The sequence below is a fragment of the Leptodactylus fuscus genome, chromosome 4 (assembly GCF_031893055.1).
Source record: "Leptodactylus fuscus isolate aLepFus1 chromosome 4, aLepFus1.hap2, whole genome shotgun sequence".
NCBI lineage: Eukaryota > Metazoa > Chordata > Amphibia > Anura > Leptodactylidae > Leptodactylus > Leptodactylus fuscus.
Window position 1 is genome coordinate 199,383,467 of NC_134268.1, and position 26,865 is coordinate 199,410,331.

The window sequence follows — 26,865 nt, forward strand, 5'->3', positions numbered from 1 at the left end:
CAGCCCCTCACATGCCCACTGTGCTCCAAAGCCGCTTGAAGCACAGCGCCATACACTGTGCAGTGGCCATACTTGGCCACTGCAGTTCAGTCTAATTTACTTGGATAGGTCATTGTGCGCTCACAATGAGGCCCCACGTTGCAGAAACACATTTTTTTTTGTTGTTGCAGATTTTGCTACGTTTTTTTTTTTAGCCAAAGGCAAGAAAAACAAGTACGTTTTACATTTTCTTTGATTTTTTTTTTAAAGAAAAAAAACATGCAAAAAATGAAAATGAACATTACGTAAGGATAAAGTCCTGTGCATCACTGAAAAAAAGAAGCAAAATGTATTGGAATAGCCCAAGCAAAAAAAAAAAAAAAAAAAAATTATAATCTTGAAATCCTCATGTACCAAAAAAAAACCTGGAAATGGATCTGGTCATGAACCAGGGAAAATGATCAGGACATGAAGTGGTTAATGTATAAAATATAAGGCACATACAGTAAGGTATAGACCTAAGGTAGAAGCTACTAAACATGATCAGTTACAAATAATAATAATAACAGATATGTAATAATTTATATAATAATTTCTAATAATAATAATAGCAATAATAATAGTAATTGTATTTTATTAATATAATAATAATATAATAATAGTAATATAATAATAATAATAGAATATTAATAATAACAACATATAATAATATTACAATAATAGTAATATAATAATAACAACATAATATTAATAACTATAATAAATATAATAATAAATAAGCAAAATAATAGTATAATAGTAATATAATAATAACATAATAGTAATAATAACATAATAGTAATAACAATATAATAATAATAATAATAATAATAATAATAATAATAAAGCAAAATAATAATATAAAAGTAAAATTAATGTCTAAAATATCATCATACTGTGCAGTAAATACATGATGTTAAATGATGCACATTTTTTATAATGGTATATTTGTGATGACATGTGATAACTTTATACTGTAGGATATAATAGTGAATTATCCCTCACTAATGACCTCTCTGAGGCTGTATCCAGGTACAGAGCAGCTGAGGACAAGGCTCTTGCACTGGAGTTCTGCAGATCTCATCCACTATTCCCTGTCATGTGTGCAGATTATTGGTCTCTACTACAAACACAGGATTCACTTTCCCTAAATTTCCAGTTGAGAGCTAAATGGTCTTTATTCAGAGCACAAGTCTGCCCCCTGTCGGTCAGTGGGGGATGCAGCCATGTCCCTGAGCACTAGTTGTGTTGTGCATTGTAATAGCAATCTGTCACTTTGCAGTGATGTGAGCCTGTATCCTGCTGCTCTGTCCCCACACCCCCTGGGGGGGGAGACTTTTAGTTCTTTCCAAATCCTTTTGTTTTCTTAAGTCAATGAGTTGGCTACCAGGCTGCAGAGTAAACAGCTCGCCCCCCAGGCGGTGACATGCCAGCCACTGTCCTCTCTGGAATGGATAGTGTTAAAGTGTCACAGTCCCACCAAGGGTGAAGGCAGGTAGACTGGAATGTACATTAAAATGTTCTTTTAACTCTTTCCTTTCCAGGGGGCCACATTGCTGTCAATCAAAGGTGGGGAGGGATAGGGGGGGGTTCTGACCTGCATCCACCTATGGTAAGGAGACCTGAGCTCCTCCATAGGAGTCACATAGGAGAACAGCTGTTACTGTGTAACAAGCCTCTGCCTACAAACACTGAAAGAGCTGTGAAGAAGTGACTGATGTGCAGAGTCATCATAAAAGCAGGTCCTTGCCTCCTCCCCTGTGATCATCCTCCTCCTCCAGCCTCCTCCTCCTCCTCAGCTTGCAGCCTCCTAGCTGATAGCACTGGCTGGCTCTTCAGAGAGGCTCTGACTGCCAGGCTCTCAGCTCTCTCTGCTCATGTTCCTCCCATCCCTTCTGTGCTGAGAAACTGTCATCTTACTAATCTTTCCAAGGAGCTGCATGTAACAAGCACCACAAACACACAGCAGCCAGCTATATACCTCAACAAGGACACTCACCCTTATATTCACTACCACCTATCACCCTGCCATGGCATCTTCACCATAAAGGGGACAGTGCACCAGCTGAAGGTAAACTGCATTTCTGTCTATATTCGTGTATTAAAATCTATGCATGGCAGTTTGCTATTCCCACTCCGTCCTGTGCCATCAGACCACACAGCCTATGTACAGATAGATAGATAGATAGATAGATAGATAGATAGATAGATAGATAGATAGATAGATGCATGAACTGGAGCACTGTTTCTGCAACTCGCCATGCGTAAAGGGCATGAAATGTACCCAAACTTAGCACTTGTCATCTGCTAGTGACACTCAGCAGCTTCTTTATCTTAAACCGGGGCATGTATAATCTTGCTGACATATCTTAAGTGTTTGGGATTAGCAAGCAGTGGCATGGACCAAGACTCCCAGATGTGCCACTGGTCAGCAGCAGCAGCGGCGGTATCAGTCTCTCTTGCTATCTGTCTCCCTCTTATATTTAATACCGGGGTTTTTGCACTTGCAGGAGGTGCACCTTGGGGTTATAAGAAGCAGTGGCTTGTAAAATGAAGAAATGCACCGAGAGCTGAGAAGCCGCCTTTAATTACAGAGCTTGTTACCTGATGCAGATGGGCAGGTCATGCCTTGTCAGTTTCACTTGGGTTTACCTGGCACAGGGGCTGCTCTCAATAATGTGCTGCAGACCTCTGGGCTTTCTCTAAATTGTTGAAGTTCAGCGCTTGGGTGGATTAGTTCCCTTATTCTTCAGCCTTTCTACAAGCTGTGGTCAGTGATCCTTAGAGATACTGTTATTTTTCAGCATTAGGGTGCATGTAATAGTTGTAGTCCCTGCTACCTGTCCTAAACATTATTCATGGGGATTTCTATGCACTGTGGACAGTGATTCTTATAGATACTGTATAGGTCAGGGCTCATGTTGTAGTTGTAGTTGTAGATATCATTCATGGGTATAGGTATTTTTATAAGCTGTAGTTAGAGATACTGTTATTTTCCAGGGTGCATGTAATAGTTGTAGCCCCTGCTACCTGTTCTAGATATTAATCATGGATATAGGTATTTTTTAAGTTAAGGTGCATGCTATAGTTGTAGAGATCATTCATGGGTATATATATTTTTATTTTTCAGGGTGCATGTAATAGTTGCCCTTATGTCATGGCTACAGGTATTCCTGTACAAGCTGTGATCAGTGATCCTTAAATATACTGTTATTTTCAGGGTGCATGTAATAGTTGTGGTCCCTGCTACCTGCCCTTATATCATAGCTACAGGTTTTCCTACAAGCTGTGATCAATGATCTCTAAAGATACTCTTATTTCCAGGGTGCATGTAATAGTAGTGGTCCCTGTTATCCATTCTAGATAGTATCCTTGGCTATAGGTATTTCTGCAAGCAGTTGATTTTCAGTATTCAGGGGAGAGGGTGCATGTACTACTTGTAGTATAAGCTATGGTCTGCCATCCCTATTTTTCTGCATTTAATAGTTGTACCTGTTCCACATATCATTCATGGCTACAGGTATTTCTGCAAGGTGGGTGTTTTGCAGCTTTGGGGGGAGAGCAGCTGAATGGTATTGAGATCCATTTGGATGCTGTGGGTAGGGGGCTTGCTGAGCTCAGAGTTGAGACATTCTCCTTGGCACTGTATGTATGCCTTGATTCTGGCACAGCTGCCAGTCCCAGCCCAGTAAGACCCTCTATATAACAAAGGGACCTGAGACTGGAGCCTGCCCAGATGCTGCTAGCACACACTGCCTGAAAGAGCTCCCAGGGATATCCATGTAAAGGAGACAAGTCATTAGCTTGGCTCCTCCACTGAGGGCTCTGGTGGCTCTGTGCGCTTTGCTGTGCAGCTGCTCATTAATCATATTTTTGTCCTTCCTTCCTTATTTCTCCAGGAAAGCAAGGAGTCGTTTGGTTTCCTTATCAGTTCCCAAAGTGGCTTAAGGAGGAGCTTGTATTTTCTTTTCTTTTTTTTTCCCCCTTTCTTGCTGTTTGGAGATGGTAACAGAACACAGAAGACATCACCAAGTGTGGGAAGTGGTGGAGGAAACCCTGAAGTGAATGACAGGATACAGGACACTGCAAACACTAAGGCACAATAGCCCCTGCTCTTTTAGGACATATTTGTGTGTTTTCCTGGAACTGGACTGAGGAATTATAGGATTTGCAAGGAGATTGGAATCACTTGTGGTGTTACCAATCCAGCCAGAGGATGCATAGCAGGCTGGTTTTCTTCTGCTGGGTGATGCTCATCCATTTAGCCAGTGCTACTAAGGAAGGTGAGTCTTCCAGATGTTCCCATCCATTCCACAATCTGTTCACCATGAAGCTGTCCCAGGCTCATCGATCACTATTACCCTGTTATCATGCTGCACTTTATGGTATATAAACATCACCCGACTGTAGAAGTGCTGAGCACTTTGTGCCTGGGATTTCAGACTAAACAGAAGAAGATGGCAATTTCCTTTAAGACATTTCTATCTGACGTTGACATTTCTTATAGGTTTAGGATATAATATTGCCAATGCTTTATTGTTTTATTGGCTGTTGTTTATAGAACACAATTGTTACATTGTATCAGTCATGGTGTAAACAAAAGTGAACAAAAGTAAACAAAAGTTTGGGTAAAATTTTCAGCTGGAATTACTTAGATTTGGAATTAGAGCATTTTTGAAGACTGTTTATAGACTGGGCATATAGTAAGAGGTATAGGCATATAGTAAGAGGTATAGGCATATAGTAAAATTTTTTGGTATGACTGCTAGTAGATTACTAGTAAGTTACTCATCATTAGACTGTTTTGTCCCTGGTTATTCCTGATTTTGCCTTATTGGTATCAGATGGATAAGAGGCTTTCTTTTGTAGGAATATGTATAGACTAGGCACATAGTAAGAGGCATAGGCATATAGTAATTTCCTTTGGTATGACAGCTAGTAGGCTACTAGTAAGTTACTCATCATTAGACTCTGTATTCGCCAGTGTTATCCCTAGTTATTCCTGATTTTGCCTTATTGGTATCATGATGGATAAGAGGCGATTTAATAAATTGAGAATAATGGACTGGGCACATTCTTGCCAGGAAATAGCTGATACAGAGCTGCACTTTGCTAAACCATATTACTCGCAGACACTATTATCTAAGCGGAGCAGTTAGGGACTGTTTAATGACCTTAGTGGAGTCAGTCATGCCATTAACCCACAGTGCAAAGTAACAGACCTCCAGCATGAAGCTCCCTGCATAGATAGCACCGTCTCTAAACTGTATTTATTATGTGTATTTAGGCCTAATGGTCAAAGGCCATTACCAGCTACTCCTATTAATGTCCCATGCTGGCGAAATGGAGCAAAGCCAGATACAAACCCGATTATCTTATTACTATGTCACTTTTACAGAAGTCACAGATTAAGGATCATTGATGGTACAGGATCCTGCGTTAAAGTGACTCTGTCAAGTGACTGGGAACAAGACTGCTTTATGTCACTTGTCTAACAGATGCCAGATCCCTCTGCTATACCGTTTGCTGGGATAAAGGAGGAGGTTTTAATGAGACCATATCACTTCCAGAGTCTTATCCTCAGTCGGTATGAGACTCTCTCAGCAGATGTATCTCAGTCTGTACCTTCTGGAAATTGAAAGACATCTTTCAAGACTGGAAACAATGTCAGCTCTCCAGCCTATACCCATCCTTGGTGTTTATTAGAAGTTTACCCCCTACTCGCGCCCCCTCAGACGGAGAACACTTTGCTTAACAAACACTATAATGAAAGTCATATTTCTCACTTTAATTCTTGACAAGCTGCATCCACAATGCTGGTAGCTCTATGCATTTTTCATGGGCAGATTCTTTCATTTCCAATTGACCTGGTTTTCCTGTAATAAAAATCTGTACATTTAGAAATTCATGCTGAGAGCCAGGGATGCTATTTCCCTTCCACTGGGAATCTATTAGGGAATGGGATAAAGAAGGGAAAACACTGTCCACACCATTAATGAGACAAGCCATGTGTACGGTCTTAGCGGCTCATTGGTGCTGTGCTGTTTACCTTAGCAGTCCATGCATCTGGATGGTGGGACTATCAATTGCACAAGGCAAAAGCTGACAGGTCCTTGTTCAGCCCTGGAAAGGCAATGCAGCTGCATAGACGGCCATAGACAGAAGGATTTCTCATAGCTGACGACCAATAATGATCCTCTATAATGATAGATATCCCATTTATTTATATGGCGCTAACATATTGCACAGTATTGTAAAACAGTCTCTGTCCCTAGTCAGGGTCACATCTCATTTCCCTATTCTACATACATAAGTCAATACTAGTCAGCCACTTACCTATTACTATGTATTTGGATGGCACAGAGTAACCTGAATCCTGAGGAATAGGAGACATAAGAGCAATAAAGAACCAATGATGGGATTTCAGTAGAGGATCAAAAGTGTCCGAAGTAGTTGGCATCATTATAATGGTTGAGTATGGGGCACGGGGCATGAGTTGGTGTAATGGTTGGTGTATGGGGCATGAGTTGGTGTAATGGTTGGTGTATGGGGTATGGATCAAGAATTGGTGTAATGGCTGAGTATGGGGAATGGAACAAGAGTTGGTGTAATGGTTGGTGTATGGATCAAGAGTTGGTGTAATGGTTGGTGTATGGATCAAGAGTTGGTGTAATGGTTGGTGTATGGGGCATGGAACAAGAGTTGGTGTAATGGTTGGTGTCTGGGGCATGGATCAAGATTTGGTGTAATGGTTGAGTATGGGGAATGGAACAAGAATTGGTGTAATGGTTGGTGTATGGGGTATGGGTCATGAGTTGGTGTAATGGTTGGTGTATGGGGCATGGTCAAGAGTTGGTGTAATGGTTGGTGTATAGGGCATGGATCAAGAGTTGGTATAATGGTTGGTGTATAGGGCATGGATCACGAGTTGGCGTAATGGTCGAGTATGGGGCATGGATCAAGAGTTGTTCCTAAGCTTTCCATTTCACTACCCTACCCTGGTCTTGAATGGCAGCCCCTATTGTGGGATTTCATTACATGGTCAAATGTGCCCAACCAATAGGGGGCATCCTAATTGTTTGTGTATGGGGCTGGATTTGTCACTATTGGGCAAAGATCAAGACTTTAATTGAAAATTTATTGCACTACCCTAGTCTGGTCCTGAGTGGTAACCATGAAGAACGTGCCCATCACTATAGTCGTATATGGGGCACCTTACTGGAGTTATAACTATTGGGCATTGGTCAGGACTTGTTCATAGGCTTTCTATAAAATTTGGTTTACTACGCTAGCCTGATACCAAATACCTTTCCAAGGTGCAAATAACAATGTGTTAATGTATAGAAATCTTGTCGAATTGAAACCAGCATGGTCACCAATTTTTTGCAATTTTCTTCAATTTGGATCCAAAGTTGTAAAGTTTATCCCTACCCCTCCATTCATCTGCATTGGCTCCAATCTCATTAGTGTCATTTTTGTTAGCGCCTCACACAGGGCTGAGATAAAAGGGTCTGTCCATCGTAGCCATTTGTCTTATTTCCATCGAATCCCCCTCCCATCATTTCATTCCATAGAGATGTATTGGGAGGTTTAGCATGAGTTGTCCATTCAGCATAGTTCCCATGTTGGCAGCCTATCCGATGAGACATATCTGGAGGAATCTGCTGCTTTGATCTACTTAGGGGTGAGATAAAAAAGTGTTTAATGTCTGGTCTATGCTTGAATGGAGGCAGTAAAGGTCTTCATAGCAGTGATACATAGCTCCATGATGGTGGGGGTAATGAGACAAAGGATGAGTCTGCTCTGAGCTTAAACAGATCCTGATGGTAAATGACCCAGCACAAAGGTTTATCATGTAACACCCATGCAGGGGGCAACGTGCATCTTTTTAGTCCATGGCCACTTAAAGCATGTTCTCTAATGAGATTAGACCGCTCAACAATAATCCAGGCTCCGAAGAGCCCCTGAGACTCATTCGCCGCTCAAGACCGGGCTAGATCTTTTTTTAGGGAATGCCTCCTTATTATATTGTCGTGTCTGTTAATTTAGATCACAGGTTCCAATTAAAATCGAGCGTCGCTCCTGTCGAACCAGACAAGGCCCGCCGCTACCCCGGCTGACATTTAGTGCATTAACATTTAAATAATCTTTCCCCAGACAAGTACAAGGCAAAAAAAATAGACCCAATTAGACATCCAATTATAGGGATCCATCAGCGCCTCCCAAAGTGACAATTCTGATTTTTTTTTTTCCCCTATTTTTGCAATGCAGAGAAATGTGGTGGAACTATACTGATCGAAGAACCCGGTTATGTTGTCTCCCCTGGATATCCAAATTCATATACCCCGTCCCAGAAATGTGAATGGATATTAAAGATAAAGTCTCCCAAAAGGGACCAGAGGATTCTTATTAACTTCAACCCTCACTTCGACTTAGAAGACAGAGAATGCAAGTAAGTGGGATTTCTGTATAGTCTTGGGCGCCATCTGCTGGCGGATCATTGTGTTACTTGTGTGCATGTCATGCATCGATCTGCAGGAAACTGAAAGCCATGTCTAATGATTTGTTCAAGGTTATTATATCCAATTATATCTTTGATTAATATTCTTATTACTTTACAGCTTTAATGGTCGTACCTGTATACAGAATATGTCTTTCTTTTTAGGAAAATATTGCATTTTGTAATATCTTGAGCATAATATTTTAAATTGATATATAGATTTAATTGCATTATTAAAGGGTTGAACAATCCCTCCTTGTTAAATGGGTCCTTTGACTTCAAGCAGATCTCACAGTGTTGTTGTGCTGGGACCTTCAGAGGCTAACCGTAATGTATAGGACAAATTAGCAGAAAGTGTTTCCCTGCAGCACCTCCAGTGGACGAATGAAGTATTACACTGTGTCCATTCAGATCAATGGTTGTCCATGTAATGCAGGACAGGACAGGTCCTCCAGAGTAAGAGACACTCTTAGTTAGCACTCTCTTTGTAGTCTCTTGCTTATGGTCCTTCTCATATTAATATTGTGCATATAATAGGTTACATAGAAAGTATAAGATTAAGAGGGGAAACGTACATGAGTTTCAGGAGAGAAATAGTTAATGCGTTCTGTTTGGCTGCTCCATTGCCTATGACAAACGTGAAGGCGGAAAAGTATGATTTGCCCAATTTTTCTTCTACTTTTTCCAATTGTACCTTATTTTCAGCTCTCCGATACTAGTTTGCTAAAAAGGAGCAATTACGCCATAAATGTTACATGGAAATTTTGATTTCATTGTCTGATAGCTCGGTCTTTTGTGCTGGAATGCATTTGTACCTACTTTTGCGATTTTGGAAATAGGTGCACTTTGTAAATGTGTCGAAATAAACCACGCCCCCTTTCCCTCCGCCATCTCAACATGGCAAGAGGAGCGATTTTGCAGCGGAAACAGTGCAAATGATGAATAAATCTTGTGCAGTTGTCACAAAACAAGACAAACTAAGTTAAAAAAAAGTGCAAAAACTTTGATGTGTTTATTGCCATTTGGAAGTGGAGCTTGATGCTCATGGACCACAACGCAAAAAGGGTACTTGGCCACACCTGCCCCGCGCCATCGGTAATGCTGGTGTCTTATGCTAGGTTGGCGCTAACATTGGGCTCTCCATTCTTTGGGTCTGAAGGAGGCAGAGCCGGACCGCTGTTTCAGCGTTTACACATGAGCATTGGTGACTATAATGGGGTCCGCCATTTCAAAACTGAAAGCAGTGGTTTTTGGTGGTCTCCAATAAAGACCAGTGCAGATGTGAACCCAGACTTAGTAGGCAGAATTTGTCGCTGATTTTACAATTCTACCAACCATTGTTATGAATGGGAGGCAGAGACTGAAACAAGACGCCCAAAGAATAAGTACCACGGATTCCGTGGATGATTTGGGCCACAAAACCTGCCACGTGAGCCTCTCTGCTTAATAGACCCATTCACCTGAGCCTGATCGGCAGTGGAAAGCCAGAGGAGCAGACATGGAAGTCCGAACATAGCCCTGAAACTGAAACCTATACGCATACCTGGGAAACCCATGGACCCCATAGACTATAATGGGGTCCATGTGGTTTGCACACAAAACATGCGAAGAGAAAAATGCTGCTTACAGGACTTTTCTCTCCGCATGTTTCGTGCAGAAACCACATGGACCCCATTATAGTCTATGGGGTCTGTGGGTTTCCCAAGTAAACGCTTTTTAATGCGTATAGGTTTCCGTTCAGGGGTTCCCGAGCTAATGTGAATCGGGCCTTAGTGGCAGGGATCTGTATGCAACCACTACCCCTGCACCCCCTATAGCTACATCTCTGCTGTAGATGTGACTATGGCTGACATTTTATTGAATGTACCGCTTTGGATCCTGTCTCTTCCATACATCAGAGGCGGTAGATATGTGTACGGATCAGGCCGTGTCACTCGTAGCTAGACATACCATGTGAAGTATAGCAATCTGCACAGAATGTATAGATGAAGGCGCGCTGATGTTTCCATGCCGCAGACAGCTCATTTCTAGATTGGTATTCACCGTGAAGCGGGATCATTAAATGCATTGTGTATATTGATCCGGTCAGGTGTCTTGTTGTGTCTGATTTCATTACATAGAAGGCGATCCCTGGCTCGCAGGTGTAATAAATCTGCCGCCATCACTGGAGAAGACATGGATTGGATTGTGAGCGAATATGTTACGAGGAGGCCGTGTGTCTGCGCTTGTTATACATTTGCATAATGTAATATAGGAAGAAGTATGTTATTTAGCGCTGCATGGTAATACGTTCTTCTCGCCATATTTCATGAGATCATAAATGACTAAAGTGTCAGTCAGCCATGTGCTGGAGTCAGAGGGAGGGGGCTAGCGAGAGCGAGCAGAAAGGTGCCACGTGATCCGATTTATCTGGACCGTTGGATGTCAGTGACATGGCTACTTTGTATGAGAAACAGCTCCATGCCCAGCCATGTCTGCTTCATTGAAGTACACAAGACTGAGCTGCAATACCACACACAACCTGTGGACAGGCGTGGCGCTGTATATGGAAAAAAAAGTGGCCATATTTTTCAAAATCGTAGAAGACTGATCCGGAACTATATTAATTGTTGTGAACTCTTCACTACTTACCAAGCACAGCGCCATACATTATATAGTGGCTGCTCTTGGTATTGCATTCATTTGAATGGGACTGAGCTGCGGCATGGTCATGTGACCAATGATTATGATGGCACTGGCTTGAGAAGCTTAAAATCATGGTCCCGGACAAGCCCTTTATGGGATTTCCTGCTATAAAGCTAAATCCTTTTCAGAGTTGAGTTTCCCACCAAGAACATTGAAATTTGGGTTTTCTATAAGTTATTGGGTTGTCCAACTCAGGATAAGTCATCGATATCAGATTGGTGGTTGTCTCATACCTGGCACCACCAACAGTCATCTATTCACAGCATCCATTGATGGCGGAACTGTACAGTGGACAGTTTTAGAAGGATATGGATCTGTCCACTGTATAGCGGCACTGACAGGTTACTTCACCATCTGCTTCTGGCTCCATCCACTGTGTAGTTCTGGCACTAGTGGTTTTGGTGTTGGACCCCCGCCAATCTGATATAGATGACCTGTCCTATCCTGAGGATCTCATGGATGGACAACCCCTTTAAGGGGCTGCTACCAGAATAGAAAAACATTGCTTTGTTCATACTCAGCCCTAATCTTGTTTGAGTTGCATTCGTTACTGCAGTCTCCCTTGAATGGGACAAAGATGCAATACCAGATACAGCCCAATGAGAAGCGGGGAGCTGTTTCTTGCAAAAAGCAGCCCTGTTTTTCACAATATACAAGTAACGCAGCCCCATAACTCTGCTACATGTGAGCACGATCAATAAGTACGTGTCCCTTACATCCTCAGTATAATAAAGGAATCCGATATAGAATCTCTTCCTCGACCTATGGCTGTCTTCGCTCAGGAAATGCTCCAGTCTGGCACCCGCCTGTTTCCACCGCTCCGGTCCAGACTGAAGCACACACCATGGATTAATGTCCTACACTTTGAATCTCTTTTGAAGGCTCCGGGCAGCACTGTCATTGACGGGAATGTAAAATGAAGGGTGTAACCATACAGAAATGAGATGCTCATTGTTGTGTACAAGTAGCGTGCGTGAGGAAGCGGATCATGTGCGACTAGTAAACAGGCTGAAGGACAGGGACATGCCTTCTCTTCCTTCCTCGGCGGAGGAGCATGTGGTTCTTGGCACTTTTGGAAATTCCATCCAGCACTTTACTAGTCTTTTAATTAGTTCCCAATGTTTCTTTGGGGAGAACGTCATCCACCGTGAGCGTTATCCAGCCATAAAATAAATACGTGGCTCATAAAGTAGTCCTATTAATGGAGGCTGGTATGTTTATTCCCGGCCGGCCCCAGGCAAGGAGTCTTATAACTTTGTAGCTCACTTAAGTGGCTCAAACCGGTAGGCGTTATACTCCGGGAACGCAACGACTCCCGTGGAACATTAATCTATTATATAGCGTACCTGGCGTCCACGCTCCACCCAGACCATTGGGGCTAAATCGCTCCGGTCCCTGTTTCCACTTAGTTTTGAGCAGAAACAGCCCCTAATGATATATGGTGTATATATGGTATATATAGGTCACTTTCATGGAGTCGAGGCAGATGGTTCGCATACTGAACCAGTGTTCATCTAATTACGTAACTTCCTAACTAATTATATTAGCGAAGCTCGAGACACAAAGTGGTTCACTTTAGTTGTATGGCCAGATGGGTGACTGGTTGTGTATACCGTGTTGGGTGTTGTTTACACCGTAATATCGTGCATAGCAAAAAGCAAACCAATGAGATATAAGACAGCTTGCCATTCCTTTGCTTTTCCCACATCCCATTGCTCCCATTAGGGCATGTTCACACATAGGATACAGTGCAGATTTTCCAATGGAAGATCTACCAACTGCAAAGTGATTGAGATTGAAATAATCTTATCTTCATGCTACAAGAAAATTTATGCATGGAAATTGACCTCTCCTTCCAATTTTCACCCTTTTAATGCAAGTTCTCCTTGTAGAAACCACCATAACCTTAGGCTGTGGCCCCGCGTTGCAAAACGCTGCTTATTTTGTTGCAGGTTTTTGAGCCAACAAGTATAAGAACTTCCTATATATTTACCATTCCTTTAGTAGCCATTCTTGGCTTTGGCTCAAAAATAACGCAGCAAAATCTGCAACAAAAAAAGACGCGTTTCCTCAACGTGGAGCTTCAGCTTTAGGGGACATGTGCACAACAAGGAGTTACATGCATTACATGTATAGGCGTGAAAACACATGCAGAAAATCTGCACCGCTGCATATTTTTGTACAGGTGCGGATTTTGACATGCAGATCTTGAAGCCATTTTTTTAAATCCATGCCCATTGACATGCCATGGAGTTGGATATTTGCACCAGAATTCCGTTTCGACATGGAAAAAAATTTTGCACAAAGTGCATGAAAATTGGAATTTCTCATGCTAATAAATTTCAACGCAGATTTACGGCATTGACCTCCACACAGTAAATCCGCAGGCAATCCTGATCATGTAAACCCATACAGGTCGCGCAATGCTCCCTGGGATATAGGATATACTTATATGATCACTAGTAGAAATAAGCTGTCTCTGTAGTCCACCTAGTCAATGTCTGACCGTAGGGTGAAATTGGGGTAAATTTGCCATAAATCCCATGTGTAACACTTGCAAAATTCTTGCCAAAATTCTACTGCAGAATTTTTCTGGCACTGCCCTTGTGCATTTAGCTTTAAGAACATTATGGGTAATCTGAGGATCAGTCATTTTATACAAACCTGGAGGGCAAAAAGTTTCGTTAACTTTTTTGGGATATTCAATTTACAGAATCTTCTCCTAAATCAATGATTAACCGTCGGGAAAGTTTCTAATTAACTTTTCAGACTCTTCGCCCTTTGGCCATGAGTGACCTATGTCAACGTACTTTTCCATCAGCTTTCGAAAACAAGAGTTATTTCCCCCCCATTGCCCCGTTCTCATTGGGAATTTTCGAAATTCGTGGCCTTGGCTGTTATGACTGGTCATGGAGAACGTTCCTGTCTTCATGTGAGCAAACAGCTGGCCGTAATGAGCTGCGGCCATAATCTAAAGAAAACTTTCATCGCTATCGCTAACACTAAGCAAACAATGTACAAAGTGATGTCACCGAGAAGATAACCGAGGATTTTATTATCCCACAGCCTGGAAAGTGGACAGGAGCTTTTTTTGCTCCTGTGCAGTTGTCAATTTTCCCCCCCCCCGAGAAAGATAAGGTGATGTTGTCCATGAGTTTTCTGTCTCCAGCTAAGGATAGATAGGGATGAGGAATGTTACAGTCTCACTGCTCAGATATTCCGGGGTTAATGATCGCAGGACCCGCAGGGAGTTGTTGTAGGTTCCTTTGCATCAGCTCCGCCATAATAAGTGTTCAATAAAACAATGGCTGTAAGTGATGGAGTCCGATATTATCGGTGTCACGCTTATAGATCTCATCAGTACAGGATATAGAACATTAGCTTTTATTGTGGAGGCCAATAATTTATGCAGAAGATGATGACATCATAGGAATGCTGTATACATTGTCCATTTACCATGATAGGCCGTTGCCTCTCTTCAGAGGTGTAACATGGCGCTCCTGGATACAATTAAAAGTCTAATATCATGGGGCCACACGGTGGTTCAGTGGTTAGCCTTGCAGCACTGGAGTCCTGGTGTTCAAATCCTGCCAAGGGCAAAAAAAACATCTGCGAGGAGTTTGTATGTTCTCCCTATATTCTCCCCATATTCTAAAGACATACTGATAGGGAAAAAATGTACATTGTGAGGTCTATGTGGGGCTCACAAACTACATAAAAAAAATTAAAAAAAATCTAATATCATGCAATATTTACAATATTTTGGGGGGTACCGGTTCTCATTGAGGAGATCCAGCTCTATGGCAATGCTTCATGGGAAAGTTATGCAAATGAGCTCCCATGCAGGAGGAAGTCTATCTCTCTAGTGCCACCTTGGCCAACAAGTATCCTGAAATAGCTGTTTAGATGTAAAGCCTATTTCAAGGCTCGTTTTTGGGTTGGATGTTGACTTACATTACAGCTACGCCTCGGTGGTACCAAAGAACAGTTCTCTTCCTTCTTTTTGAGATCTAATTTACCAATGAGGCACAGGACTGGCACCAATACCAGAAATATTGGGCCAATAGCATGGGGACTGGTAGCTACTTGGGTAAACTTGTTCTAGACGCCTGTAGATTGTAGGCCCTCGTGGGCAGGGTCCTCTCTCCTTCTGTGGGTACGCTGTATGTTTATCATTTTGGAGGACCACTCACCAATCCTGACATGTTTGTTTCAGGGGCCATTCACATCACATTCTGATCATCCATTTAACGGATTAGGATGCTAAAAAACAGATGCAAACAGATGGCCATTTTTTTTCTAGGACAGAAAAGTGGGGCTTACTAAATTTTTGTGCCCAACAAAAAGATCAGACCGTAACGGATCAGTGTTTTGTTTTTTAACATTAGCTGTAGACATCTGTTTTAGCATCTGTATATAAGATCCATTATGAGGATGATTAAAACGTGATGTGAACAGCCTCTTAGGGAATTCCTGTAGTCAACAAAAATTCTGAAACATCTTGTTGGAAATTCTTTGTTGGGCCAGTCCTCCTAGAAATTTAGGAATAAATTGACAACTAGGTTTTGGCAGTTGGGTTGTACCTCTAAACATTCTGCCACTGTCCAATCAACTGTTTCAAACACACCCCTTTGTCAATTTGTTCAAAGTTTTCTAGGAGGAATAACAGAGGATTCTAAGACCATGTCAGAAGTCTATAACTAGCCTATGACTAGTCAGGTCTATGTCTCAATAAGTAAGGTATTATGATGAATAATAGAATTACAGTCAATTCTTCCTTCATCCTCGCGTGTATCTACAGAAATGTGGACATGTCTATATCTCCAGCCATGTGACTGGTCATCGGAGGCACCTAAAGATCCTTCCAGTATGACCTGTCTATGAACTATCCCAGACACATCCACAATGGAAGCTTTTTACTCAGTCCATACTTCCTCATGACGATTTATGGCTAGACAGACTTGCGTGAGAATTCAGCAAGGCGAAGAAATTAATAATTTGCTTTGCTCGGTGTAAACACATACATGGTGCTTATAAATTGTTATTACACATATTGAAAGGATCGCTTCATTGACGCACATAGCGGTGCACTATAAAAGGGATATTTATTGGAGCGATAAACATGATTGCATCTGATAGAGTGCCCCGCATTTACAATCCGCGTTCTGTTTCCCAGCAAACTCTATCAGTGCGATCACTTAGAATGTCTTGTGACAAATGCTGCAGAGAAAGACGTGGATGGTTACCGTCGGGTCAGATGTCATCATCTGGGGAGCTATAAAAATTTCACAGACACTGCATTATGGAAGCTGGAAGGAGGCTGGAAGTCTATAGGGGATGTGTGTACAGTCTATACAATGTACAGAAACCATTAAGGCTCAAGTAAGAGGTTGGGAGCGGTTGTTTTGTCAATGCCAGGGTGTAGATAGGCCCAAGAGAATAGGATCTAGAGCTGGCGATACACATTACATAGCTGCAATGACTATATCTATATCAAGACATAGTCTACCACATACACAAGCTTGGATGAAGGTGCCTATGTTGGGGAGACCACAAATCCTACTCTCCTCTCTGATCTCTGCCACTCCCGTTTTGGCAGTTCCCAAGTACCACGCCGGTTTCGCCTTCCTCCGCCCACTTAACATACAGGAAATGTGATTGGCTGAGCACCACTTCCTGTTAGTCAAGAAGAAACAGGAAGTAGAAACTAATGGGACGGCCATGGAAGAAAATGGAATGGATCGATGAGATAAATAGGTCTTCTTTTATTATTATGAAACACATATTTATTTAATATGGTCTTATATTGGGCCTTGTTGATATTAGAATTGGATTTTCACCTTAAAGGGAACCTATCACTTTGAACAAAGTATTTGTACCTGTCACCTTGAATAGAATATCCACTGGCATCTTCTTATAGAGCAGAAGGAGCTGAGAAGATTGATATATAGTTTTATAGGAAAAAGATCCAATATAATGTGTAACTTATTGATTGAAATCTCTTCTCTTTCTATGCTGAGGAGTCCAGTGGGCGGTCCAATCAATTAGGACCGCCCACTGTCATCCTAAGCATAGAAAGAGCGGAGATTTTGATCAATAAGCTACAGATTGTATTGAATCTTTTCCCACCAATATATATATATCAATCCGCTCAGCTCCTCCTGCTCTATAACATGCTGCCTGCAGATAGGACGGTATTTTCAATGTGATGAATCCCTTTAAGTCACAGTTAGTAGTCACTTTTTTAACGATGCTGTATTGAAGCGAGTCTTCTTTCGCGACAGACAAATTTCTTATTTAGACATGGAATATGCAGAATTTGGAAGTGGATTTGCAGCGAGACAGACGCCTTACCATGACATGAAGCAGATGACTTCCCGTATACAAGGTTTAATACCTGCACAATAGTAACAGCCCCATAAACCACATAAGCATTTTTTTCTTGGCAAATTATCTGACAGTCCCAATAAATAAGCGCAATATCTGAAGACGGAAATATGTTCGCTGAAACAGTTCACTGTCGAGACGACGAGTTAAGATATGACATTTATCTCTTTCCAAGCCTGTCATGTGAGAATTGTTCCGTGGTTGTCATATGGTGGTGGTTTATATATAGCCCCTCTGCCATCTTGCTTTGGTGCATGACTAACTCCTCGCTTTAATAGGACTCTCTTTCCAAATCATAAACCCGGGGAAAGCATTGCCTCTTATCGGAGAGCTCCAGTCTAGGGCAAACAGGTTTTATGCCGCTTGCTAAATTTAGCACAGTGTAATTCTCACATTCTGCCGCAGCAAACACAGAGTCTGATGGAGGCGAAAAAAAAACACCACATTGTATTCGTGTTTGACGTCGAGACTCCAATGTCTTACACTTAACCGAGCTGCTAGAAAGCCATTGAAGAGCTTCTGCCTCCAAACTCCTCAGTTTATCGTCAAATCGTTCCTGTACAGCAGAATGTTATTTCTAGGTAATTACACTCCGGGTTTATGAATTAACACATATTTAATAAAGAAATGAGAGTGGCGGAAGAAGCTGGCAGGTATGGCAACACAAGGTGCTAAGAGATAATACTCCTCATGTTTGCTCGGGGATGAACAAAAAATTCTGGGGAAGATTGGATATCAGCCAATGACCCATTTTCTATACTAGGCTTTGGTGTCAAAAATTTTGAAATCATTTTTTTTAATATGAAAAATAGTACATCTCGCAATTTTCACTCTGTCCACTAAGCCTAATAATATACTGCCATTTACCAATTCTGTTTGCAGCAGTCACCTTATCTAAATTGCAGACAGGGTTACAGTAGAAGATAACACCTCTATAGATAACACCACGGACCCATCATTATAACCGCTACTGACAATAGATGATGTCACGGTTTATCTACTCCCCCTAATTACGCAGAACCTGCCTAGAAAACTCTCTATTGCTGCCTATGGCCATGACCAGGCTGTAAAGCATATCGCTAAATGCTGTTATCGGGGTAAGGGAGAAGCCAGTGATGTAACAAAAGTCTTGTGGGGCCTGGTGCAATCTTTTGTGCGGGACCCCCTACCTCTTGCTAGTGATGGTTACGGGTGCTAAGGAGTTTAATCCACCTTAGTGTGGTTAGGGGAATCTGTGGGTCTCCTTGGCTTATGGGTTAGATGGAAGCTGCAATCTCAATACTGATGCCAGTGCTTATGGGCCTGTAAGGCTCCGGCGACTGCACCCTCTGCACCCCCTCAAGTTACGCCCCTGGAAGAAGCTCAGGCAAGATGGCCGCCCCTGTAATCATGAATAAAATATCTAGAATCAGAAAAAAGCAATCTAGTTTTATTGAATGGGTAATATGGTTTTCTTCCAGATGTAGCGCCTCTCCTCTCCACTGGTTGTATATGGTACTGCAGCATAGCCTTTTTCAAAAGAATATCCAGCCCATGCACGCCTTGTATAACAGTTGCACTATTGCTGGAAAAATGTAGCCAAAACACATAAAAATTCAATAATTCGGGTGAATAAATGACTAATGAAGACCTTCCCATATGGTTTATAGTCAATATGAAGTCCATAAAAGCAGCTCCTTCTTACCCGATCCGCAGTCCTGTCCATCCACAATTCTTCTCCGCAGCCTGTACCTTACCTCATGTGCAATATCTGTGAGGTATTCTGACAAATTACTCATTGTAAATTGCGATCAATTTTAATTAACCCGAAGTCTTTTGCTTTCCATTAATCATTTCTGACTATACACATGCACATAAACATCTGCTTATAGCACAAACAGCTTGTCTGTGCACTTTTCATGGGTAGAAGTCAAATATATTTACAGTGAACCCTATGCTATAACATGCGTGAACAGGTCTACCAGGGCCTACAGGAAATCTCAGGTGGTTCCTACGTCTTTGGGCGCACCGGAGACCCTATACTTATCCCCTCATTTCATGACTTTCCTTCTATAAACACATCTGATGAATGCGTGGTTGCGTGCACGGCCCTTCTCGTAAGGAATGCATACATTTACAGGACTGGAAGGAATGCCACGGACATAAAAATACCACATTCTTTCTCACTCAACTGTATCATCCTTCAGTAGGGTTACTATACCCATAAGAAAGGTCAAAGGAGAGTGAAAGTCAAGGAAGCCAGTCGCCAGGAGAGGAGGGCTTGACTCTTGTTTGCCCTCTAACGTCCCTTCTTTCCTGCAGAGAAAAGCAAAGGGACCCATGGGTTGGTTGTCTTCTCAGTTGGGTGCTAAAATTGTGCAAAGGTTCATACCAACCAAGGGTGGCCTTGATCTGGAGACTCGTGTTCCTCATATAACTTTGATAGCAACTATGTAGACAATCCCTTTAAGGATTAGAAAACCAAGTGGTGGTCATGTCTAGAGACTCCCTATCCATTCCATCTCTATAAGACTAGTGGAGATAGGTAATACAGTGCTTTAAAGGGGTTGTCCGGGAATTATAACAAACTCCGGTGTGGCCAGGGAGGGTGTAAAACAAACAAAAAAAGTCACTGACCTATTCTTGGTTTCCATTGTACAGTCCCAGTCCCCTTTCAGAAGCAGAGAGACTCACATGATCGATGAGACCAATGGTTGGCCATTGGAAAGGAACCATTGTGGCTAGTGATTGGGCTTAATGATCATGTAAGTCTCTTGCTTCCGGCTTAGACCCAGGTTCACATCTGTGCATGGGTTTCCATTCGAGGACCTTCCAAACGGAAACCTAATCCACCTAAAAAAGTGGTTAGGCGGACACCCTAGAAACCCACGGACACCATAGACTATAATAGGGTCCGTGTGGTTTCCGCACAAATCTTGCGGAGAGAAAAGTTCTGCTTGCATTTTTCATGCATACAGGGGAACGGAATGGCCCGAATGCAAATGTGACCGGGGTGTTAGGTGCCCCAATAAGGACCATGACTGTACAACAGAGTACCAAGTATAGGTGGGTCTGATCTTTCATCCCGGCTGCCCGAGTTGGGTATAATTCCTATAGAATGCACTTGAAAACGTGGACTCGTGGGAGCCACCACGTAAAATTAACCATTTCTGCATGATCGCATTAACTATCTAACTAATACCCTTTTGTCCCCCTACGATGCGCCCAACATTTTTCGCCCATAAATATACAGAATACAGTCGACTTGCTCATATCCTCATAAAATATCACACATTAACCACCGTCCTCCAAACTGAAGCCTTACATCGAACAACTATTAATACATTCTACGCCGTGTAATTTTCCAAGTAAAAACGCACAAATAAAAGCGGGCACTATATCTTCCGGAATAAACCCGTAATGAGGAGATGGATCTGGAATTGTTATATTATAATGTCACCGGTGGATGAATGGATATTGTCTGGCTTGGCAATTTACCTGCGTAGAAAGCCGCCCTGTTACTCGATTGCGTTTGGCTTGATTTAGCGTGTCATTTTTTATTTGTTTGTTTGCAGGCGTTAAGTGGTTTTTCGCATCGCGATTTATCAGTCATAATCATTTAATTGTGGTTAGAAAAGTACAACCTTGCAAATGTACGGAGACTTGGCAAGATGTAAATGCTACACAAGTGCGGGGAATATTTGATTACACAAAGAGGCAGAAAGGCAAATTGTTCGGCATTCATCACTTAGAATCAATGCGGGATTGTAATGGCTGCTTTATTTTTGTTAAGATCCTTGGTTAAATCGCTCTCCGCGCTTTTTTTTTTTTTTTTTGCATTCTTCTGTTTGTTTTTCCCATGCCGATGCCCTGGCAAATCACATTGATGCTGGACACATTCTTGTTTGCACTCGTTTTTTATGTTGTTTGTTCCAGCAGAATGGGGCCTGCTTACTTTTTACGTAAATCAATCACTTTTCTATGGTGTTTGGTTTGGAGCAAGCGCCCCGGCCGGCGAATGTTTTATAAAGCAGCTTGGAACAGCATGAGATAATGCACCGTGCAGGCTATGCTACCTTTTGGAAAGGTTTATTCAGGGGGTCATAAATCAGGCTCGGGACCACTATGGAAAGGTAGATTTCTATTTCCAAGACGGCTCCAATGTCCTATTTGAATGAGATTAAAAGACCGTTAGACAAAGGACACAAGGCAGCTTTATAGCAGGAGCGAGGGTCTAATGTTGGTTAATGTCCGTTATTATGGCCTCCTCAAGGTCCCTCCTCTGTAAACACTACAAGGAGTAATGAAAGAAAATGTGCAATAAACACACATCTAACATGTTTCCCCCAAAGCGGAATACTAGAGGTCATGTACAGGAAGGGAGGGGGCGTACAGACAAAGACAAATAGAGATGTGTATATTACAGTGTAATGGAAAAGGGAGAAGAAAGTTTTTGAATTTTCTTTTTGTTTTTTTTTGTAGTTCTTAGCCATTTTTTTTTTAAATATAAGTATAGTATGTAACAAGTCTCTAAGAAGTCTTACTCCATGGCCTAATAGTTCTTATATTCATGGCCTAGCTCCAAGATTGGAGAGGATCCAACACCCAGACCTTGCACCGATCAGCCATTCCAGATACTGGAAATTATTGCTATGGACGAAATTCAAGTAATAGAAGCAGTGATAGTCCTACAGCGTTGTATCTATTACCTGAATATGAGCAGAGCTGTCCCCAGCCCCATACACAGTAGTATCTACCTGTGCCCCAATGTAGTCAGAACAATTTACTGGTGTGGGGTCCGATGTGATGTCACAGTACGGGGATAATACACACAGTGATGTCACAGTACGGGGATAATACACACAGTGATGTCACAGTACAGGATAATACACAGTGATGTCACAGTACAGGGATAATACACACAGTTATGTCACAGTACAGAGATAATACACACAGTGATGTCACAGTACAGAGATAATACACACAGTGATGTCACAGTACAGGATAATACACACAGTGATGTCACAGTACAGGATAATACACACAGTGATGTCACAGTACAGAAATAATACACACAGTGATGTCACAGTACAGAGATAATACACACAGTGATGTCACAGTACAGGGATAATACACACAGTGATGTCACAGTACAGAGATAATACACACAGTGATGTCACAGTACAGGGATAATACACACAGTGATGTCACAGTACAGGGATAATACACACAGTGATGTCACAGTACAGAGATAATACACACAGTGATGTCACAGTACAGGGATAATACACACAGTGATGTCACAGTACAGGGATAATACACACAGTGATGTCACAGTACAGGGATAATACACACAGTTATGTCACAGTACAGAGATAATACACACAGTGATGTCACAGTACAGAGATAATACACACAGTGATGTCACAGTACAGGATAATACACACAGTGATGTCACAGTACAGGGATAATACACACAGTGATGTCACAGTACAGAGATAATATACACAGTGATGTCACAGTACAGAGATAATACACACAGTGATGTCACAGTACAGAGATAATACACACAGTGATGTCACAGTACAGGATAATACACACAGTGATGTCACAGTACAGGGATAATACACACAGTGATGTCACAGTACAGGATAATACACACAGTGATGTCACAGTACAGGGATAATACACACAATGATGTCACAGCACATGCAGAAAGTTCACTGTGATGTCATAGTACAGGGATAAAGCACGCAGTAACGTCACAGCACAGTAATTTACTTAGTAACATTATAATTATTTCACAGGAATGATTCAGTGATGCTGCAGTACAGGGATAATGTGTACTATGACAAATTGACATTATCATATAACACAGGCGCAACACACAAAAAAAATCACCATGTACATAATATGCGACATCATAGCCTAGGAAATAAAAAATTGATGATGTCACCATGATAGTTATGATAGTTATGCCCATAATAGATATTACTAAATATAGAGAAGGATCGACATCTGTGTTTATTATGGGGGACCCTACAACCAGTCATGTACAAGGTGACAATAAGAAACGTCTAGTTACTATGTCTTCCAGTTATTTACATCCCTAAGCCCTGGCATTACCCGATAGGCCTCGTCTCTCTATAAAAAAGCTGTAGATCTGCCTAAAAGTAGCTTGTGGAAAGCTATAGGGACATGTCCGCTCATTACAAAAACCTTGTAAAAGCAACATGATAGTCGTGTCCAAGTAACTTTATCCAAAAGTATCCAAATGAAGAGTTCCTTATGCCTTAGTACATACATGACTGCGCCCGGGACTGGGTTCTGGGGATTACATTAAAGAGGTTATTTCTGGACATTTACAGTCACTATGTGGAATCTTAAATTCCCTGCATGGATGTTAAAGCGAGACATCAAAGAGAACAACGCTCCAGTGGAAGACGCTTCATAGTGTCAGCCTGCCCGCTGTGTCGGGGGAGGTCGTCCACCACTTGTAATTAATTATACACCATCTTTCAGGAGCCATTTATCAAGATTTACACCCGTCCGACCATTCTAAATAATTAAACCAAGGTAACCGGCCCCAAAAATAAATAATTTGGCAACGTCTAATGTGGAAAAACAAAAAGAAAAAGTCCCCGGAGTAAAAGAGGTTAATTACGAATAACTTTATAATTCCTCCTTGTTTTCCCAAGTCGACGCCAATGGCCACGAAATGCGTCTCAAGTGCCGCGATTTAAGTATTTTAAGTGAAAATGAAGCACTGAAGAATTCTCGGATAGGGCATTGGAGGGTTTTATGATTTTAAGCTCCCCGCGGAGGAGGTTGTGTATACATGTTGATGGATATATGTCAGTATTTTAAGGCTTAGTGGGAAATCATTATGCAAGATTCAAAGGTTGGAAATATTAATGAAGGACCCGCCAAGACGTCTCGTGGGGGAAACTTCACTTAGAGTTAATTACTTACAATCTGTCGAGAAACTCCTAATGTACAATGTAAAGACACATTTACTGTGGACTTTCTTCATCGCTTCAGCAAGAACTCCTAAATTATTTAGATGTCAATGGCAAACATATGTAGAACATGGAGACCATGTGACTGTACATTCACTAGGATCTGGATCTTGGGTCAGTCTGCATTCATTTAGATGATACTTGCATGCAAGGTGATCCAAATTGGAATATCTGGTTCATACATGAGCTAGAATTCCCAGTCCAAGCCTAGGGATATGGGACCCCAAGTGATCTATGATGCTACTTGCATCTTCAAGCAAGGAGTGCTGTCTCCTGAGTAGTTCAGATCAGTAAATCCAACCAATGTACTAGATTGTACTCTGTCCCTACGTGAGCCCTACATTTGTACATGAGTTGTCATTACCATTCACATAGTTGAGACTAAAGGCTTAGTTAGCTAAGGGCTTATTCAGCCAACAGCTATGTTCATTTGCCGAGCCAGGCATGCATGTATTCTCAATAGGGAGAAGGGAATAAGCCACTGTCTGACTCCTCTGGCACTTTATTTCATGTAGGAACAATGATAGCACAAGTGGAAATCCCGCAACTCTGTATGAGAAGCTTTAGGCTAAGTTCACACGGGGGGCAGTATGGCAGATTTTGGCACACGGGGAGCCGCGTTACTCTCGGGTCAAAACCCAACTGTCACGGCTTCCCCCTCCGGCTCAGATGAATGGGCCAACCCCGGAGGTTGCTGCCGCCAGGCGGACACCGCGGCTCAATCCGCCTGAAGAAAGGGCAACCCACTTCTTTTTTCCGTGAGCCTGGTGGTCTCCATAGACCACCATTGTTGGGGCCGGATTATCACGTGGATTACGCTCCATAATCCAACCCTTACACAACTATCTCCCCTAAACTCTTTATAAACATGCATGCTTGGCTAAGTGTCCATATTCATTTAGTAGGGGAAAAGAGATAATTTGCCCTTAGAGTCCTGTAAAGAAATATTACTTGGAAAAACAAATGATAAGGTCAAATTTTCTGCTGTAAGATGGCCAACATAAGAAGGCTTCTTGGCTCGAGCCATTCAGCGCAACCTTGTGCAATTCCATGTAGACAACATTTTCTCGTGTTGTGTTCTAACAAAAGTCAATATACGGCACAAACAAAAGTTGAACTCTACTCCATACTCGTCCTTTGACCTCTTTTGCGATGTGACTATCCTGTGACAATATCATGTTGTGTGAAAGTTACAGACAGCCATACCAACTTTAAAAGTCAAGAATTTAGTGGCGAGCACCTTAGAGATATAGTTCACGTTACATTATATACTATAGTGGTGGGGGGATTTTTCTATTCGCTTTCCTAATACAAAGAATGGCTTTGAAAATGATGAATAAAGCCATGAGATCATTGGGAGTGAGCCATAGACATTCCTTTCTACGGTGTAATGACTTTGTTTCCTGTGCGTTACCTTTTATTTTGGTACCTAGTTAGTAAAATACAAGCCGTGACGAAGAATTTAAGAATTGACCCCATGGAGATTAAGAATGGTCATCAACTATGGAAGAGCTTGGGGCAATGGAGGCTCATTCCATGTAGTTTTGGCACCATCTGTCGTCAATCCTTTGACAGCTTGGTTCTAGTTTGTTCCAGGTAGTAACTTTTTTATTAATTCCTTACAAAGTTGACCTATATTATAACTAGTAGAGATGAGCGAACAGTAAAATGTTCGAGGTTTGATGTTCGTTTCGAGTAGCCCCTCAATATTCGACTACTCGAATCGAATATCGAACCCTATTATAGTCTATGGGGGGAAAATGCTCATTTCAGGGGTAGGCAACGTTCGATCAAATTATACTTACCAAGTCCACGAGTAAGGGTCGGGCTGGATCCTCCGAGAAGTCTTCTCCTTGCAGCGTCCCCGCGGCGTCTTCCGGCTCTGAATTCACTCTGCCAGGCATTGATCCTGGGCAGAGCCGACTGCACATGCCCGCACTACAAGGTAGGAGAAGAACCAGTGTTGATTGGCTGACTGTATAGCATTCGGCCAATCAATGCTGGTTCTGCATCGAACTTTTACATTCGAATAGCAAGTGGTACTCGATCGAGTACGAGTATTTCGAATACCGTAGTATTCGATCGATTACCTAATCGATCTAATACTACTCGCCCATCTCTAATAACTAGATAATATATATATATCTTATACATAGATTCGTACGATATGCCAGTGTGTCTAATTTCTTCAGTGGATTGAGTGGGGTAAGGATGCCTCGACTCAACAGATAGAATATAACTTGTTCCAAAAAATTAAATCTAAGCCAGCCAGGGACC

At 41.9% G+C, this 26,865-nt stretch overlaps 1 protein-coding gene across 1 annotated transcript in view; it reads left to right on the plus strand.

Annotated features, from left to right (window-relative positions):
- The first annotated feature begins 1,857 nt into the window (after window positions 1–1,857).
- Window positions 1,858–26,865, plus strand: part of NRP1 (neuropilin 1) — a 153,436-nt gene continuing 128,428 nt past the window's right edge. Inside the window, exons 1-3 of the mRNA XM_075271602.1 lie at window positions 1,858–2,089; window positions 3,918–4,301; window positions 8,290–8,470. Coding sequence (XP_075127703.1) covers window positions 4,235–4,301; window positions 8,290–8,470 — 248 coding nt within the window. The 5' untranslated portion in view covers window positions 1,858–2,089; window positions 3,918–4,234. The remainder of the gene's footprint in view (window positions 2,090–3,917; window positions 4,302–8,289; window positions 8,471–26,865) is intronic.